Source organism: Primulina huaijiensis, chromosome 11 (genome assembly GCF_012295235.1).
Source record: "Primulina huaijiensis isolate GDHJ02 chromosome 11, ASM1229523v2, whole genome shotgun sequence".
NCBI classification, from domain to species: Eukaryota; Viridiplantae; Streptophyta; class Magnoliopsida; order Lamiales; family Gesneriaceae; genus Primulina; species Primulina huaijiensis.
In genome coordinates, this window is record NC_133316.1 from 22,465,632 (window position 1) to 22,484,287 (window position 18,656).

The following is an 18,656-nucleotide window of genomic DNA, read 5'->3' on the forward strand; positions in this document are numbered from 1 at the left end:
TTTCTTGATGCCTTTTCTGTGGATGGTTTGGGACGTTATTTTGAGATGAGTTATAGAAATAACTATCTCGATTATTTTCAAAACCACGGCCGCGTCCACGACCACGACCACTTCCTCGTCCACGTCCACGTCCACGACCTCGACCTCGACCTCGACCTCGACCAAAACCTTGTCTTTGAATTTGATTTTGGTTTCCAGGTTTAAATTCATTTTTACTTACAGCATTTACTTCTGGAAATGCTGTTGATCCAGTGGGTCGGGACTGATGATTTCTCATTAATAGCTCGTTGTTCTTTTCCGCCACAAGAAGACAGGCGATGAGTTCAGAATATCTCGCAAATCCACGCACTCTATATTGTTGCTGTAGTGTTATATTTGATGCGTGAAACGTGGAAAATGTTTTTTCAAGCATTTCCGATTCTGTAACCTCATGTCCACAAAATTTTAACTGCGAGATTATTCTATACATCGCTGAATTGTAATCACTGACTTTTTTAAAGTCTTGGAATCTTAACATATTCCATTCATCACGGGCGGTCGGAAGTATAACTTCCCTTATATGTTCAAATCTCTCTTTTAATCCTTTCCACAGAGCCATGGGATCTTTTTCGATGAGATATTCACATTTTAAACCTTCATCAAGGTGTCGTCGTAAAAATATTATAGCTTTTGCTTTTTCTTGTGATGAAGATATACCATTTTCTTTAATGGTCTCGCTTAGACCCAATGACTCAAGATGCATTTCTACATCAAGAGTCCATGGCATATAGTTTTTCCCAGTAATATCAAGAGCGATGAATTCGAGCTTTGCCAAGTTTGCCATGGTGGTACTAAAAATTACGATGCATTTTATTAGTTAATGAATATTGCAATACAAAGTAATGGATAAACAACAAGTACAAGTATTCGTAAAAATAAAGAAAACACACGAGGAGGATATTCTCCGATAAATACAAGACTGGTGAGTATGATAACCAAAATAATTAAAAATAACCTCGTGAAAGCCATCTTCTTTTTTTCTTCGAAAATTTGATGAAGAATAATTTTTAGAGAAGAAGAGAAAGTTGGAGTGATTGAATGTATTTGTGAGATTGTATTTATAGAGCAAAAACTAGCCGTTTTGTTACCGTTTATTACCGTTGGTGTATAAGAAAATAAATGTATGTATTTGTATAATTTTATGGTAATAATATGGTGTATATAATATTAGTCATATTTAAATAATTATGTATATCATATCACATTATTATAATTAGGTGTCATAAGTTATTTTGTTTAAAAAACCTTATAGGCTTTTATACTTGTCGTATCCCTTACCGGGAGTGTGGGATGTCGTCTTAACATCCTCCCAGGATTTATAACAAGTTTTTGAAAAAATTATTTTTATTATTTCTAATAATAACATTATATTATATATTACATATATAAACAATAAATAAATAACAGTAAAATAAATATTATTACTTTTGTTACCTTTTTCTTCTGTTCGGAGCTTGGAAAAATATGGAGGACTTTTAGAGCTTCGTGCTGATAACGTGTTGTGAAAAAGTAAAAATTTACGGTAAAAAAGTAAAAATCTCAAACTCTCAAAATTATCACACTACACACTTTATAATATTTTTCTCTCAACTCAATTGTGATTTTCTTCACAAATGAGAGATCTATTTATAGAAAATTTTTACAAATAATCCAAAAATAAAATACATCATTACCAACATCATCACACACTAATTTTCAACATTCAACACCTAATTTTACCTAATTTTCAACATTCAACATTCACATTTTCAACACAAATATTTAACACATTTTTAAATAATTTTTCAACAATAACAAAATTATTTAACAATTATATAAATAAACAAAAATTAAAATTTTCCAAGGGACCGTGGTCTGGAGTCTGGACCCAGCTCCTCCTTTCGATTTTTTATTTTTAAATTTCTTAAATTATTAATAAATATATAAATTATTATTATTAATTTATACACATATACGATTAACAATATACAATGTGAAAGAATTGATAATAATAACATTACAGATATTTAAAATAATGATATTAATAAAATTAACAACATTAATAATTAATAATTGATTATTCATTTATATTGATATTTTGTTTTATTTCAACACTTACCTAATTTCTTTTTTTAAAAAATAAAATAAAAGGAGCGGCCTCATTTAACTTTCCAAGGGGCAGGGTTTCCATTGGAATCCATTTCAACAAAAATGAAAACAAAAGGATTAAAAATCACCAGTTATGAAACGAAAGAAAAACTAATTTGAGTTGGGTTGGACCATTCTCTTTTCTTGGATTGGGCTTTCATACAAATGGGCAAACACTTCTGGCTCAAGATATTAATATTTGAGAGAGATAATTTTCTCATTTTCTTTTTGATCCGTTATAATTTTCAATAATCGATAGCGACAATTTTTTTCCCTAATTTACATCTATACTTATTATTAAGGTAAAAACTTGTGTGAGACGCTCTCACGGATCGTATTTTATGAGACGTGTATCTTATTTAAGTTATCCATGAAAATGCATTATTTTTTATGCTAAGAGTATTACTTTTTTATTGTGAATATCGATAGGGTTGACCCGTCTCACATATAAAGATTCGTGAAACGTAACCGTTTCACCGTAGACCTACTCTACTATTAATAAAGGAAATTATTGAATACTAACCACATGTGGTTGTTTTTTTTTTCTTAATTCCAAAACTGCTCTTTTACACGTTTAATTTTAATACATATTTAATTTTGTACAATATGCTTAATTTTTTTGAACATCCTAACTAGAAATTTTAATCCACCCTTTGAAACAAACATTAGTAATACATGAGACAGAGAATAGAAAAGAAAATGGAATATGTTGATATGAGTGGATAAAAACACAGTAAATTCTATTCGTCTCAAATATATATGTTTGTTTGTTGTATAATATAAATAAATAAAATCATTGGAAAGTGACATCATATTTTATTAATCTCAGTTTATATTTCTTTCAATTTCAATAAAATACAAATAATCCAAACCGACGAAATGATTCTAGGCAGGCCAAAAATTTCACCACTATTTATCTCATTTAATATTTAAATTTTTATTTTTGTAATATGATTGGATAATGTTACTCTTTTATTGATTGTTCTTTTATAGTGAAGTCAATTAATTTTGAGTAATACAGACTTCTGGAGTGTATGATATTTTTTTTTTATTATTGAGAACATGAGGTCGTTGTCGTTCGAGTGATCGGTGATATAATCAAATAAACCATCAAAATTATTACAATAACATGCAAATTACGTAATTACCTCAGTAAATCGTATTAAACAAATCATTTGCAACATGCTCGACCAAAATTATGTAGAACAACACATGATGTTTGGATGGAACCCAATCAAAATTATATATTAATCGAGCAGTACACAAGCTACCTGAGTGCTCGCATAAATTCTATAAACGGGCGCCTGCAAAAGGTGGATATTTTGTTCAAGGAGGTAGCACGCAGCATGATGCACGATAATATTAGTGCTGATATTATTATACTACTTAAGATTAGGCAGTCAACAAGGAGGGCTAAAGACCATTATTATCTGAGGCTGAAACTGAAGGGGCAACTGCCCACTCTCTTCTGCCGACAAATGTATAAAAATTTAAGATTATTAAACATACATTTTTAGCTTTCTTAATTAGATTGTACGAGTTATTTTCCACGATGTGCAGCGCGTGTAGGCAAAGAGGGTGAGGAAAGAAAGGCCGGGCCACAGAGAAAGAGGATACACTGCCCCGCAAATCGTGCGCTTCTCTTTGTTTACGAGAAACGATGCACCGACTCACTGTCCCAATCACGTGCTCACGTGACTCCCTTGATCTTGTTTTGCTCTAACTTAAATATGTCACTGGTTGGATTATTTTAACAAATAGTACTTAGTCACTCAGCATGGGTGTTCAGATTGTGCTCGTTTAAAAAATACATTGGTTTAAGAATCTATTATATCAATATAAAAATTTGGTTAAATTAGTTTGATTTTTATTGCATATTTGAGTTTAAATGAACATATTATTGCGCTAAAGTTTACATCTTTTTATAAGTTAATAAATTTTGTAACTTGTGTAAGTATTTTAAATTATGTTATTTTACTTATAATTATTTTAGTTTAATATCAAATAAATTGTTCATTCAATTTTTATGGAGTGTTGATTTTTTAATATTTTTCAAATTACAATGAGTAGATCTCTTGTGAGACGGTCTCACGAATCTTTATATGTGAGACGCATCAATCCTACCGATATTCACAATAAAAAGTAATAATCTTAGCATAAAAAGTAATATTTTTTCATGGATGACCTAAATAAGATATATGTCTCACAAAATACGACCCGTGAGATCGTCTCATATATTTCTAAAGAGTTAAATACTACTCTCTCAGTTTCATATATTTAGGTAAGTGTGTTTTCACGCAAATACCCTTATTTAAATGAATGTATTAATATGAAAAAAAAAAAATTTGTTGAAAGTAGTTAAAGTATCCAACGATGAGTATAGATTGGCAAAATAATACTAAATTGAAAATAGATTATATGTTTGAGACATGAAAATGAAATATGACATTTATATTTAGAACATCGTACCAACGATTTGCAATTTCTAACAACATCATATTACGACTTGTGTAGAGCTTGATCCAGTGCTACCTATAGGCATGTCTAAGGAGGCTTCCGCCCATGAGTTTATCATATGTTTGGACAATAGATTTACTAAAGAAAATAAAATTCTCAAAACATCTAAGAATTGATTCTTATATTTTTTTACCCTTTGATCTTTAAAAGTTTTGGAAAAATATTGTTTTGTTCAAAATATGACCAACACTTGCGGCGCTGCATCGTCATTCGTCCATGCCGCGTTCCCATCATGCTAACATATTTGTGTTCTTTGTATATCTGGTAGAACACAGGTTGAATTTGCAAAATGCAAAGCATATATATATGAGTTTGAATTGTGAATTTACTTATTTACCCTTTCACTCATCGTTACTTCATTAATGTTTTACTTAATTATCCTTTCACTCACCATTAATTTGAATTGTGGATTTACTTAGTTACCCTTTCACTCATCATTACTTCATTAATGTTTACTTAGTTACCCTTTCACTCACAATTACTTTATTAATGTTTTATTTATTTATTTATTTAAGTGAGATATGAGTTTGAATTGTTAATTTTATTAGTCACTCTTTCTCTTTCATTCACTATTACTTCATTAATGTTTTATTTATTTATTTAGGTGACTTTTCAATTTTTTTATATAAAGATTGATATTGAAAAAAAAAATAACTTTATTTCATTATTTTAGTTGAATCAACGACAAATATTACAAAAAACATTAATATGATATTTTATTTTATTTTTAATTTCATAAACTGTGATATTTAATTAATGTCTTAATACACATATCAAACTTACACTTTTCTACAAGTGTCATTGAAAACATGTCATTGTTATGGTACTTTTCCAATGAAAATGGACATTGAGACCATGTAGATTCTATATGCTCTTTTGTAAAATTTTCTTATATTTTATTTGTCGTATAATTTGATTAGTTTGATTTATTTCAACTAGACAGAGAAATTAATGATAAATTAAAAAGACCGAAAATTACTTTCTACTTTTGTATTAAATTTATTTGATAATCTTTGTAATTTTTTAACGAAGATAATTCTTTTAATAATATGAATTATAGTGATAATTTATTTTCATTCACTATTTTAATTATAATATTTATTCTAAAAAAACATAGAAAGTTAAACAAAATTCTCAAGGGGTTAAAAGTTAGCAAATCTATATATCTATAAATATATGAGTTTGATTTGTGCATTTTCTTAGTTACACTTTTACACACCATTACTTAATTAATGTTTCATTTATTTATTTAGGTGAATTTTTAATTTTCTGATTTAAGGATTGATATGGAGAATGAGAATAACTTTATTTCATTATTTTAGTTGAATTGACGAAAAATATTACAAATACATTAGTATGATACTTTTTTATATTTTTAATTTAATAAATTGTGATATTTAATTAATGCCTCAATATATATATCAAGCTTATACTTTTCTACAAGTGTTATAAAAACCATGCGAGAAAATGTCATTTTTCTTATGGGTTTTTTCCAATGAAAATGGACATTGAGAGCATGCAGATTCTATATGCTCTTTTGCAAATTTTTCTAATATTTTATTTGCAATATAATTTAATTTTTTTGAGTTATTTCAAGTTTATTCATAGAAAAAGAAATTAATGAGAAATTAAAAAGAATGAAAATTACTTTATATTTTTGTATTAAATTTATCAGATAATCCTTATAATTTTTTTAACTAAGATAATCCTTATAATAAATATGAATTACAATGCTAATTTATTATCATTTGTTAGAAATTAAATTTTTTATATATGATATTTATAAACTGAATGTTACGTATATGTGTTTTACTACACATATTTATTTGATTGATATTATTTTAAAATTTTATTTAACATAAAATTATTAATCATCAATATTAATTTTCAGATGATCCATTCTGATATAAATTAATTATGTATAATATCTATTCTAAAAAAGAAGAAAGTTAACAAAATTCGCAAGGAGCTAAAAGTTAGCAAAAATAAAATTGATATTTAACTCTTTTTTTTACGATAATTGATATTTAACTTAATAACAAGTTTAGTGGTTTTATTTTAACATCATTATGATAATTTAGTTAATGAAGAGAATTTAATTTGACAATCGCTATATGCACTTCATTTAAATATATTGTGATTTTGGTTTTAGTAATATTCACTATTCTATTAATTATATTTTTATTGTTTTTCCATTGTGAATAATATTTGGATGAAAAATATATTTGTTAATTTGATAGAGCTGTCATTATATTATAATANATAATTTTCAAAAATAATTATATATTTAGTAGACTCAATTGTCAATTTGTCATCTCAACTCGAAAAACAAAAAAACTCTCGTGAAACATACTCTAATTTTATGAGAATTATTTTTAACTCAATTCAAATTTGACGAATATAAAGCGAACCGAAAAAAATTGTACAGCTAATGATGCTAAATTTCTTTGGTTTGTGAATGAGAACGGGGATAAGAGGTGTCCCCACTTCTCTGGCAAGTTGGAAAGTTTACACTCTCCTTTCATCTGAATACCCAAGTGTAAGCAAAGTATACGAATGCGGGAATAATTTATTTATTCCACTCTTGCAAATCTTTTATCTCAAATGTTTCTGAATTAATCTGCTCATAAATAAGATGCTTACTGTGATTTTTGTAAATTATTCAGAGGAAAGCGTAGACAAGGACCTCGAAATCCCCATACAATTCTCAGTCGTACGCACACGCACTCGCATTGCGTGACCCATATAATTGTACCGCCTCTTGTTTTGTATGTAACTTATCGATAATGCAGTAAAAGGTAGAGAACAGAGAAAAGCAGGGAGTAGGAATAACAAGGTAAGGGAGAGAGAGATGGAGGGTATGAATCCACAAACTGTTAACTCACTGCTCTTTCTCTTCGGCTCGTAATTGCGTGGCATTTTCTCGTTTAACTGCGTGCAAAGAAGATAAAACCGAAGGATTATATATACGCAGTTTCTCGGTTGTAAATCTTGGAAACTTGGAAGAAGGGGAAAAATAGAAAAGCAAGAAAGAGGGAAAATGGTGGGCTCGGGAGCAACAGACAGGAGCAAAGACGCAGTAGGAATGATGGCCCTTCATGAGGCCCTCCGAAGCGTCTGCCTCAACACAGACTGGACGTACTCTGTTTTCTGGACCATTCGCCCTCGCCCGTATTTGTTTCTTGTCTCACTCTCTGTTGTTAGAACCTTAATTTTTTTAACGTCAACTTGTGTGTGGAGTTTGTTGATGTAAGTTTATATGTAATCCCCCCCCAATTTCTTGATGTGGACGATGAATCTCATGTGGGTTTCTTGCGTTTATTCCAGGAGAGTCAGAGGTGGCAGTGGTTGCAAAGTGGGAGACGATAGTGGTAGCTTGTGAGTACATGCTCATGGGTCTCCATGATTAATGAGCTTAATTACTTAATTTACTTTCATCGCTCAAACTCAAATGAAACTGGCCAACTGGGGAGCTTAGATAAAAGATTTTGTGTGGGGATTTTTTTTTTCTTGCTGATATTCAAGTAACCTATGGAGTGTATTTGAGGTGCCTTCAAGTTCATTTTCTTGTCTTTTTTATATTTCTTTTTGTTTCTTTGTGCAGGATGTTGATGTGGGAAGATGGCTTCTGCAGAGGCAGAATTCCAGACTGTTTGGATGAAATGGATGTGGAGGATCCTGTCAGGAAATCCTTCAGCAAAATGTCCATTCAATTATATAATTATGGAGAAGGGTGGGTACTTGGTAGGTGCATTTGTTTTAGAGTTAGGATGGGATATTTTTCGGCCTCACTCTCTCTTAAATTTTGACCCCAAATGAGTGGAGTTCTGATTAGGAACAAAGTGCACATATTTACAAAAAAAAAATCACTTTTTATATATTTTATATGTATGTGTTTTTGTTTAATGAGCATATTTTTGATTAGGGGAAAATGGGTTGCAGGTTGATGGGCAAAGTGGCTTCTGATAAGTGTCATAAATGGGTTTTCAAGGAGCCAACAGAGTGTGAACCAAATATCTCCAACTACTGGCAGAGTTCATTTGACGCTGTATGTTTTTACATCGAAGAAATTTGTTATTTATTTATTTTTTGAATAAGTTGCAGAGTTGTTAGTTATGTTGATCCACTTTCCGAGTAATAAATGCTTTTGTACCCATTCTTGGCAGTAGTTTGACCGTAGGAAAACGAAATTTCACTGCCCCAATTATTGGAATGGTAAAATTATTGAAAATTGTTTGATTGGTTGATCGATTAATGAATGAATCTCCCACCTTTGTATTATTAAATGCAGTTACCTCCTGAATGGACTGATCAGTTTGAGTCAGGGATTGAGGTCAGATTATATTTAGTTATACTCTTGGTTTCTTTTTTTTCATTGTTGAGAAACTTTGATATTTTAGCAGACCATAGCTGTTATTCAAGCTGGACATGGTCTATTGCAGCTTGGTTCTTGCAAGATAGTGAGTTTTAATGTGTTGTGTGATATTATGCATTTCAATTAACTATATAAACGTATTAACACTTGATTGATCCCATTCAGATTCCAGAAGACCTTCATTTTGTGCTAAGAATGAGGCACACATTTGAATCCTTAGGGTATCAGTCTGGATTTTATCTATCCCAGCTATTTTCGTCGACCCGTAACGCTTCATCCTCATCCACGGTTCCTCTAAAACAGCCATCTTTACCTATTGGACCACCGTCTCCCTTGTTTAACTGGGGGCCTAGAACTGCAATACCACCATTACTGGCATCTCCAAGTTTCCAAAACTCGGCTAGACTCGGTATTCCACCATCGAAAAATGAAGCACACATGTTCTTGAACCCTCATTCATCTGATACCCGGATGGGAGATATGATTGGAGATCACGAAAATGACCTCAAATGGCCTAATGGCTTGACTTTTTTTAACGCGCTTACTGGAAGAACCGATGAAGCGAAGCTCTTGTTCGATCCAAATTCTGATCATTTGAATTTGCATAACAATGATTCTGGAAGTGCTAGTGAATTCTTGAGTTTGGATGGACATCCTAAGATGGAGGGCAAGTTCAAAAGGAGCTTCACATTGCCTGCAAGAATGTCAGCCTCATCTTCTGCTTCAACTTCTCTCGATCACCATGGACATGATACCGGGGAGTATAGGCACGAACCAGGGATGTTCTCTGATGTTATGGAAACTTTCTTGGAGTAATCACTACGGAGTATGGATTGTGGTGTAGTTTGATGCTTGCTTTATTTGTATTAGTACTTTTTATAGTTTTGTACTTATTTGTTCTCTCAATACTTGGGCAATCTTTGCTGTATGGAGTCTATGGACTTTAAATTGCCGATGAAAATTAGCTATATATCGAAAGAGGGGATGATGTTAAATGAGAAAAAAAATAAGGAATGTAAAGTTTCTTGTTTTGTCAATCATCATTTATCACTTATCAGCAACATGACCCACTAATAAAATAATTAACACACGTATTTAACTCAATATTTTACATATGGTATCGTCGAGTGAATCTCGATCTTTGAATATTTTCAGAATTTCAGCATTCATAGTTTAACCAGAGGCATGCATGTGTTGATTCAATTGTTGTCAGATTGTCATGCTATTTTATTATTGTTTTTTGGATTTGTGGCTAGTTTCTGTGTGCGCCTAAGTAAATGGAAAATTGTATTGGGATTTGGATTGTGTAATTATATTTGAATGGGAGATGCCCACATATAATGTGGGATTTTAATTTATAGCTCATAATTTTGTTATTTGAAGTTGCATAATAACTTAATCAAGAGATTATTTCGCATGTGACCTTAGCTCAAATCAAAGAAATTAACCGATTAACATTGAAACTATTTCAAAAATATCCGCGATCGAATAAATGTATCCTATCAGGAGTCAGGACCTATGTGTCTCGAACGTTGAATCCGTCTGGGCCACAATTGGCCAGCTAGGCCAACCTACCATTTTTTGGGTTTCTTTTACTCCAATAATTTGTTTAAATCAATATTTTATTTTAAAAAATTAATAATTCTTAATCATAGATGATTTTTTGTTCACAATGTGTTTTCTTAAACATTTTAGTTGGACTTGCATCGATCGAGATTTACTTTTGGATGTTTTATGACCGCTGATTCTTCTTTGACTTGGATTTGAGGAAAACATTGCTTTTATTTCCTAAAATCCTGCAAGGAAAGTGTCGATGTTGTATATTTTTCCAGATTCTACGCCTCTTTTATAATTTAATTTTACTAGCAATAGTGAAACTAATGGGGTTCAAAAACTAAAACTGGCCAAGTATATATACCGTGTATCACGTTTGTCATCTATATGATCCAATTGTCCCATCCATCTAGAAATACAATTTGAATGTGGATTTCTATTTATTGGCAAAAAAATTATTTTGGGAAAATAATTGTATATGTGGTTGAAAGTCGCGAGAAAATGAAAGATCGAGAGTTATATATTCTAGATATATATTGCTCCAAAAGGTTAAATCGCTCACCTTAGGCGCCCCTGATCACCCTCGGCCCGACAGGAATGTGAGAGGAGGTAAATCATGGTGACTCAGCCAACCAACAGCAGCTAGACCTTGTGCTACGTCGCGCACAAGGAGCTCCCCACATTGGAAGGAATTTAACTCCCACAATGCCGCTTGCGAGACTCGATTTCTGGTTATTGCTCCAAGATTCACTGCTGTTGACCAACTGAGCTAAGCCCATACGGGCTATTCTAGATATATATGGAATCATGACAAGAATGGTTATTAAATTATGAAAATTTTGAAATTGTATATATGTAGAGAATATCTTTGACTATAATATCATTAATTAATGGAGTATTTCTGTGAAATGATAAAAAATTTTAAGTAAAAAGAATTATAATTTTGTTGGGATATGTGATACGGCTAAAAATTTACGTGGAGAAAAAAGGTAAAAATAGATTATTATATCTGCTTTTATTTTGAAAGATGAGAAATCAGCGCTGGAAAATCAAAACAAAGGTTGCATGTCTCTTAATGCTAGGAAAGTAACACTTAATTTAGCTACACCTCCAAATTTCTTGGCAAAACATCCCCAGTTTGAGATGTCGGCTTGATTGCATGGCATTCTTTACATGCGGAAACGAACGACTTCAAAACCCTTTTGCCAAACCACGGCCTCACCCCGCCATGATCGTCGTCGGCCCTTTTCGACTTCCGGGATTCCTTTTGTTCAAGAACATAGTCAACTTTTCTTGACCTTGATCCCTGGTGCTTTAACACAGGAGCCGCCGAGATGAATTGCCATTTCTGGGAAGATCCAAATTGCTCATGAGTATTCAAACCCGGCCTAACATGATTATTCCTTTGTTTTTTGGCCATATTCGATACTTTTCTGTATTCGGGATTGGACTGATCAATACTGGTGCTGGTTCTTGCGCTGCTGCAGTTACTGCTCCTGCTGTTCGTGCTGTTGCTGCGTGAAGACATCAAAGAATCCTTACTTCCGGTGCTGCTTGTCCGGCTCGTGGATCTTGAATACGAAAAGTTGTGGTTATTTGATGTTTGAATCGGAAAAACATGAGGTAGAAGTCTCCCATTAAAGAACAGATGATCGGCAGGAGAATTTGGGGAAGCAGGCGTCGTCACACAACCGAATTCGAACTGATCAGAAACGTTGCCCTTGCCCGGAATCATAACCGGGAACGAAAACTTGTCATCCGGTGAAATGGCATAATTAATCCGGCGATTCTCCATGAAATTCTATGCAGATAAATGAATGTTTTTGATGATTTTGGTGTGTGACAAATTAAGATTGATGGTTCATGATTTATATGTAACTCGATCTTACAAAGTTGATGATATATATAATATAAAAATAAAAGTTGTGAGGGTTAATGGCTCTTTTTGCTTCAAAGGGGACCCCAAGTATGGTAAGCTTTGGTGGTGCACATAATGGGGGTACGTGTAATTTAATTTGTTTGCTAAAGTATTATATATATTTTTGGTAAAGTAAAATCAGAGATGATACACGGAGCGTGCGGCTCATAATTATGTCTTTAATAACAGATCATATAAGTTTTCAAATCTTTGCTTTAATTCAATGATATATAATATAATATTTTTATTGTGTGAAATCTTTCTTGTATGTTAGCAGTAATTTGTACCAAAAATGCGTGCAATCTCACCAATTTCAGGTTAAAAAAAATCTCATCGCTCGTGCATTATTATGCAATGTCATAATTTTTTAAACAAAAAAGAAAGAAAGAAAGAAAGAAAGGATGTACGTCCTTGATTTAGGGGGGAAAAGTCATATAAACAATGTAAAGCAGTTTTAAACTAAAATAATTTTGAAGGATACAAAAAATATTATGGTTCGTGCGCACACACACATATATATACATGTGTGTGTATATGCATATATTTTCCTGTGCAATATTTTTCATTATCAACCAAGTCTGATGATATCTAAGCTCTTCAATATTATTTACTAGTAAAATATGCACACGCGTTGCATGTGTTATTATTATTTTTAATTTGATCAAATAATATTAAACAATTAACACGAAATTATTTTCAATTTAGAAGAGTGGTTCAATTTAAAAGAGAAGTTTTGTTTAGATTTTTTTCTATGTAAAATATGGAGTGATTTGAGGTGGTTTTTAGTAGGATAAGAAGGGTAATTATGAACTTCAATATCTTGGTGTCCTCTGAGTTAGTTACTCTAAAGATCTCACACTTAATAATATAGTATAGAAATATAGATATAGTATAGATGAAAGACTTAAACACGATAATTTCTTAAAGCTAACTCAAATTTTTGGCTTTTGCTTTTGGTTTTCTCATGATTCTTTCGAAATAATTTTTGAATCCAAACAAAATCTGAAAATTTTAATAGGAAAAAATGTAATTTCAGTCTTATATATTTTTTTTTGTGATTTTAGTCATATATATTGTCCAGTTAAAATCTAAGTCATGCACATTTCAATTTTTGACAATTTTAATATTTTTTAGCGGAAGTGACGATACGATACTATACACATCATTGTCATATTGGAGCCACGTAACTGTAACATAAGTTCCAAATCGGAAAAAAAGATTAATATTGCAAAAACAACAAATATAACACACAATACTGAAATTTAATATTATAGATAATCAAAATTAAATAAAGTCAAATGTACAAAACCAATATTGAAAAGTATAATATGTACATATAAACTACTGTATATTAAAACTCATACCACCTTTACCAAAATAAAATTTTGATGTATATAAATGTCTATATTATAACTTATGTCACCTTTATCAATCGAGTGAAGTGGGAACCTAAAGAATATTGAAGGAAAATTATTATAAATGGTGTATCGAAGATATGTCAACCCAAGTGTAAACTAAGACCAAGTAATGATGGATTAAACTCATCTTCCTTAAATGTGGAAGCCCAAAGGGAAAGTGGGTGCTGCGTATTTTAGTTAGAAAGCCAGAGGGGTAATAGTTCTTTCAATTAAGAATTGGATCACATGCTTTTTTTGTTAATCCTTAACCAAACATCGCGACTCCTCTTGTCTCCCCTCACGGAGTTCCCTTTGGGTCCATGTACGTTAATGAACATTACATAAAATTTGGTCTCTTTTTCTACTACTTGGTTCGTCTATTGATTTATTTCATCCCTAGGTGTTACATTGTCACGTTTCTAGGCTACTTTTGAGTTCCACTATATAAATTTTATACATTCATGCGTAGATAATTAATCTAATGAAAAATGTTCTTTAGACATGATGAATTTGATTTGAGAAAGAATTTGATGGATGAATTTCAAACGACACCGATTTTTAGTGTAATTAAAATCCACTATAATTATTATTGAAATTTTATAATTTGGTATGTAGTGGATTTGAATTTCATTTGATTTTTGTCAAAGTTATGTAACTTTTCTTTATTTGACATGAAACAAATTTGAGGGGGGAAAAACCTTTATGACATATCTTTAGAGTGAGTATTTTCATAGTAAATCAAGGAGGATATGTTGCGATTGTTACTTCATCTGGAAAATTTTTGAAAGATGTTAATTTTTTGGATGCATGTGTATTAATTTTTCCGTATAATGGAACTTGAAATATGTATTAGGTGCGCTATTTTTTTTTTTAAACTACATATTCCTTCATTGATTTTTTTTTTGTGTGTACATAAAAAAACTAGATAATAAAATCAATCTTTTAATACACTTGGATCGGACCAAAATCCGTCCCAAATATTCTGGACCTGTTAGAACGTTGAAGCCAACATTTTTGAACCTAGTATTCAAATTGGCCCAACGAGCAGACTAAAATCTAAATTCGGGTCTATGGAACGCAGAGTTTTGGCAACTTCGATCACTCCTAGGTTCTAACCGGATTGACCGTGGTGGATTTGTCTAGTGGTTGTTGGTTCACCATGGCTTACGTACGGAGCGTTGGGGTGGTGGGAGGCGGCCAAATGGGCTCCGGAATAGCCCAACTGGCTGCCGTGCACGGGCTTGAAGTATGGCTTCACGATTCCGATGCCGGTGTTCTCACTAGAGCCCACCAATCAATCTCTTCCAGGATTCAACGCCTCGTCTCCAAGAAGAACCTCTCTAAGGTCCCCATTTATTCTTAATTGCTATGCACCGTTTGCGAATGCCCCCTTATGCATGGGGATTTCTGAATGGTGATTAACCATGGGTTGGTGATTATCAGCTTAACTTGTAGAATTTTCTTTTTCCCGCTAGAAATATTGGAACATGGTTGTTTGGTATTTTAATGGTTGCATTGGTTCTTTATAAAATTTGTGGCGGATTTGATCGTGGTGAATGCCTTGATTGTGCACGATAATTTTGTACATTTTTTTACTCTTGCTGATTTTATGCGGTTTATTGAGGTTGTAACTCCATTTTCTAACAGGAAAGAGGTGTTGAAGCTATAAGAAATTTGAGTTGTACTTCAGCTTTGGAGGATTTCTGTTCTGTAGATATTGTGATCGAGGCCATTGTGGAGTCTGAGGAGGTTAAGAAGAATTTATTCACCCAATTGGATAAGATTGTTAAAGGTTCTGCAATCTTGGCGACTAACACTAGCTCTATTTCTATTACCCGTCTAGGGTCTGCAACCAACCGCCCCAGCCAGGTTTCATGCTCTACTTGACATCGATGCATTCCTTAACGAATACTTTATGATGCACTTAAAGCTTGTGGATTGCACCATATAAAATATGTCACAATTGAATTGATTTCTCGCACTTAAAGTTGGTGGATTGCACCATATAATATATGTCGAAAAGATTTTTGAGATTCTCAACCAAACATAGAATCTTGCTGCAGCCGTTTTTGCTGTTAATCTACCTTGATAAAAATGTCGCAATTGAATTGATTTCTCGCGACAATAAATATTGAAATCCTACGGTGACATTGTGAAAAAGATTAGAATGATTAAGTAGAACGTGCAAGAATTTCAGAGCTAAGTGAAAGACGGTGTTAGCTGTCTATCTTAAACTTTATGAAGGACCCTGAAAAAGTTATTTTGAAATTATAGGATCATAGCAACCATATTGAGGCTATGAAATAGAATTGGAAAAAGAGCAATGGACTGATTTCCTACCTCTCAACATCTATTTTTATATATGTTCTTTGTGCATTGACAACTGACCTGTGTTCTAGTACTTGGCCAAATGTCCACACCGCTTTTCCAAAATGAAAAGCATGTGATTGTTTCGACTCCAATGAAAGCCTATTTAATGTTTCTGCTAATCACATTGTAACTTCCACATGATACTTGGTTGTATTTTCCAACACTTACTTAAAGATTTTAGAATTTGTTACGTAAGTATGTTTGGTGATTATCTGCAATGCTTTACCATTCATGAACTTGATACCCATTTGACCCTTCGCAATTTGCAATTCTAGTGATGCTTTGGAATTATCTTTTCATTATTTAATTTTTTAACTTTGGTATACTGTATGCAAGTACCATTGAAGTCACTTGTTTTTTTTTTTAACTGCAGGTGATAGGAATGCATTTTATGAATCCTCCACCTGTTATGAATTTGGTTGAGATTATAAGAGGAGCCAACACATCAGATAAAACTTTTAATACCACCAAAGTCTTGGCAGAGAGGTGTAAAGAAGTACTCGAGCTTTATCATTGCTAGTATATAACCATCACTTTTTCTCCCTTGTCAACTTTTCTCTCTCGTTTATGTTTATCACTCAATAGACATTAAGGAGCAAATATAATATCTTGATTCTTAAACCATTGAACCTATTGAGTTCTGCTGCATCCCATCTGGTTTTAACAATTAGAGTGAACATCAAATAAATTTCAAGGGGGTTTTAGAGTCTGAATGCTATATTTTGTGCCATGGCATTTGTTTCCGTGTCTCAGAAAGTCGGAATTCCTTCACAATTGACTTAAGTCAGTCTAGTCTTGGCATGAATAAGCTGTTATGACATATGAGAATAATAATATACGGCCTTACACTACTTTACCCTGCATCAAGCGTTTTAGTGCTCCACGTATCTTTACATTCCGCAATTGCTTCAGAGTCCTGTATTTTGCAGGTTTGGTAAGACGATTATTTGTTCTCGAGATTTCTCTGGCTTTGTGGTTAATCGAATTTTAATGCCAATGATCAACGAAGCGTTTCGTGCGCTATACACTGGAGTGGCATCGAAAGAAGACATAGATGCAGGAATGAGGCTGGGAACAAACCATCCAATGGGACCTCTCGAACTCGCTGATCACATTGGACTTGATGTTTGCTTGTCAATAATGAAAGTCCTCCATACCGGGCTTGGGGACAGTAAGTATTCCCCATGCCCTCTCCTTGTGCAGTATGTTGATGCTGGTCGTCTCGGGAAAAAAAAGGGCAGCGGTGTATATGAATACAGTAACACGCCCGAGGAAATAAAGCCATCAGCTCGACTTTGAACACCTAGCAGCTTAAATATATGTTGTGTAATAATTCTTTAGAAATCAAAGATTTTTATTCCTCTGATGTCTATCATTCTGAGCATATGTTATTTCACAAATGCAATAAAAGTAGGAACTATTACGCGTCGATAACTCCTCGTCTGTAACTTTCCTTGCTCATGTGATGATGATCCGTTAACTCTTGCGTAGCTTGGATGTTCCTTGTGAGATATCTGAACATGTCTGGTGGAACAAGATTTTTGTATAATCATGAATCCATACAAATAATACCATCTTAAGTGTAATATGAATATATATCGAATGACGTCCATATAATTCTTTTCTACTCTACCTTTTCATTCTATCAGTAGTCTGTCATTTTGTGAGGACATGGGGAGTGCAAACTGCAAAGTGGTCACCATTAGAGTTTACAAATTTGCTCAAGTATAAGATTTGAAAGCAACCCTCAATAGAAACTGCTTAGATTTAATTGCGTCTTTAAATAAGATTTACTTCTTGAAAGAAACTTGCTACTTCCTAGCTATAGATTTCTTAAAATGAAATAAAGTGACGATCTTATAGTTCACGTGATATCAAATCTTGAGTTTTATACAAGTCATCGAGTATAATTTTTACAAAATTATAGATAAAAAAAACTAAATAAAGCATTTAATATGAACAGAGTCATTGACAATTCAGTCCTTTAATAGTGCCTGCCACCCTAGGAATCTTGAAACTCAAGACAAATAAAATCAAAGCATACATACAACCTATTCAAGAACAAAATAATGCCTCACTTAAGGTCTACGAAAATATAAAGTTCCAATATTAAAATTTGATTGGCCATCCCACCTTCCTGTTTGATGTATTCTTCTTGGGTAGAGTTGGTATTTGATAGTGATTTTTTTGGAATCCAATGATGAAAAGATATATTATTATAATATATATTTATCTTTTTTGCATGTACATGTGACATTATTATTATTTTCCTTGTAAATAAAAAGTAGACAGCAAAGGAAATAAAAAGGCAAAGCCAAAGGTGCCATCTTTTCTAGCAATGGTACACATTTAAATTAGT

At 32.4% G+C, this 18,656-nt stretch overlaps 3 protein-coding genes across 8 annotated transcripts; 2 read left to right on the top strand and 1 right to left on the bottom strand.

Moving 5' to 3' along the window:
- Positions 1-7,112: 7,112 nt before the first annotated feature.
- On the top strand, positions 7,113-10,103 carry LOC140988767 (protein RICE SALT SENSITIVE 3-like). 6 transcript variants are annotated; one of them, XM_073457835.1, is made up of 8 exons: positions 7,113-7,222; positions 7,350-7,932; positions 8,011-8,061; positions 8,288-8,416; positions 8,626-8,731; positions 8,975-9,016; positions 9,084-9,143; positions 9,224-10,103. In XM_073457835.1, exons 2-8 carry the CDS (start codon positions 7,724-7,726, stop codon positions 9,872-9,874), a joined length of 1,248 nt encoding a protein of 415 aa, XP_073313936.1. In that variant the 5' UTR covers positions 7,113-7,222; positions 7,350-7,723; the 3' UTR covers positions 9,875-10,103. The 6 variants fall into 6 exon arrangements, with proteins under 6 accessions (XP_073313936.1, XP_073313940.1, XP_073313935.1 ...); XM_073457839.1 differs by lacking the exon at positions 7,350-7,932 and having other exon boundaries at positions 7,160-7,222; XM_073457834.1 differs by lacking the exon at positions 7,113-7,222 and having other exon boundaries at positions 7,236-7,932.
- Positions 10,104-11,714: 1,611 nt separating this feature from the next.
- Positions 11,715-12,407, bottom strand: LOC140988493 (uncharacterized). Its single transcript, XM_073457499.1, has one exon. The coding sequence runs from the start codon at positions 12,405-12,407 to the stop codon at positions 11,715-11,717; it is 693 nt and encodes a 230-aa protein (XP_073313600.1).
- A 2,573-nt stretch (positions 12,408-14,980) lies between these two features.
- On the top strand, positions 14,981-17,883 carry LOC140988707 (uncharacterized). Its single transcript, XM_073457759.1, has 4 exons — positions 14,981-15,272; positions 15,575-15,796; positions 16,671-16,783; positions 17,227-17,883. Exons 1-4 carry the CDS (start codon positions 15,087-15,089, stop codon positions 17,594-17,596), a joined length of 891 nt encoding a protein of 296 aa, XP_073313860.1. The 5' UTR covers positions 14,981-15,086; the 3' UTR covers positions 17,597-17,883.
- The last annotated feature ends 773 nt before the right edge of the window (positions 17,884-18,656 follow it).

Excerpts from the sequence above, each read along its gene's own strand:
- LOC140988707 (XM_073457759.1), top strand. The coding sequence starts at position 15,087 with ATGGCTTACGTACGGAGCGTTGGGGTGGTGGGAGGCGGCCAAATGGGC. Across the intron at positions 15,273-15,574 it reads CCAAGAAGAACCTCTCTAAG|GAAAGAGGTGTTGAAGCTAT; the intron begins GTCCCCATTTAT and ends ATTTTCTAACAG. Across the intron at positions 15,797-16,670 it reads CAACCAACCGCCCCAGCCAG|GTGATAGGAATGCATTTTAT; the intron begins GTTTCATGCTCT and ends TTTTAACTGCAG.
- LOC140988767 (XM_073457835.1), top strand. The coding sequence starts at position 7,724 with ATGGTGGGCTCGGGAGCAACAGACAGGAGCAAAGACGCAGTAGGAATG. Across the intron at positions 7,933-8,010 it reads TGTGTGTGGAGTTTGTTGAT|GAGAGTCAGAGGTGGCAGTG; the intron begins GTAAGTTTATAT and ends CGTTTATTCCAG. Across the intron at positions 8,062-8,287 it reads GGAGACGATAGTGGTAGCTT|GATGTTGATGTGGGAAGATG; the intron begins GTGAGTACATGC and ends TTCTTTGTGCAG.
- LOC140988493 (XM_073457499.1), bottom strand. The coding sequence starts at position 12,407 with ATGGAGAATCGCCGGATTAATTATGCCATTTCACCGGATGACAAGTTT.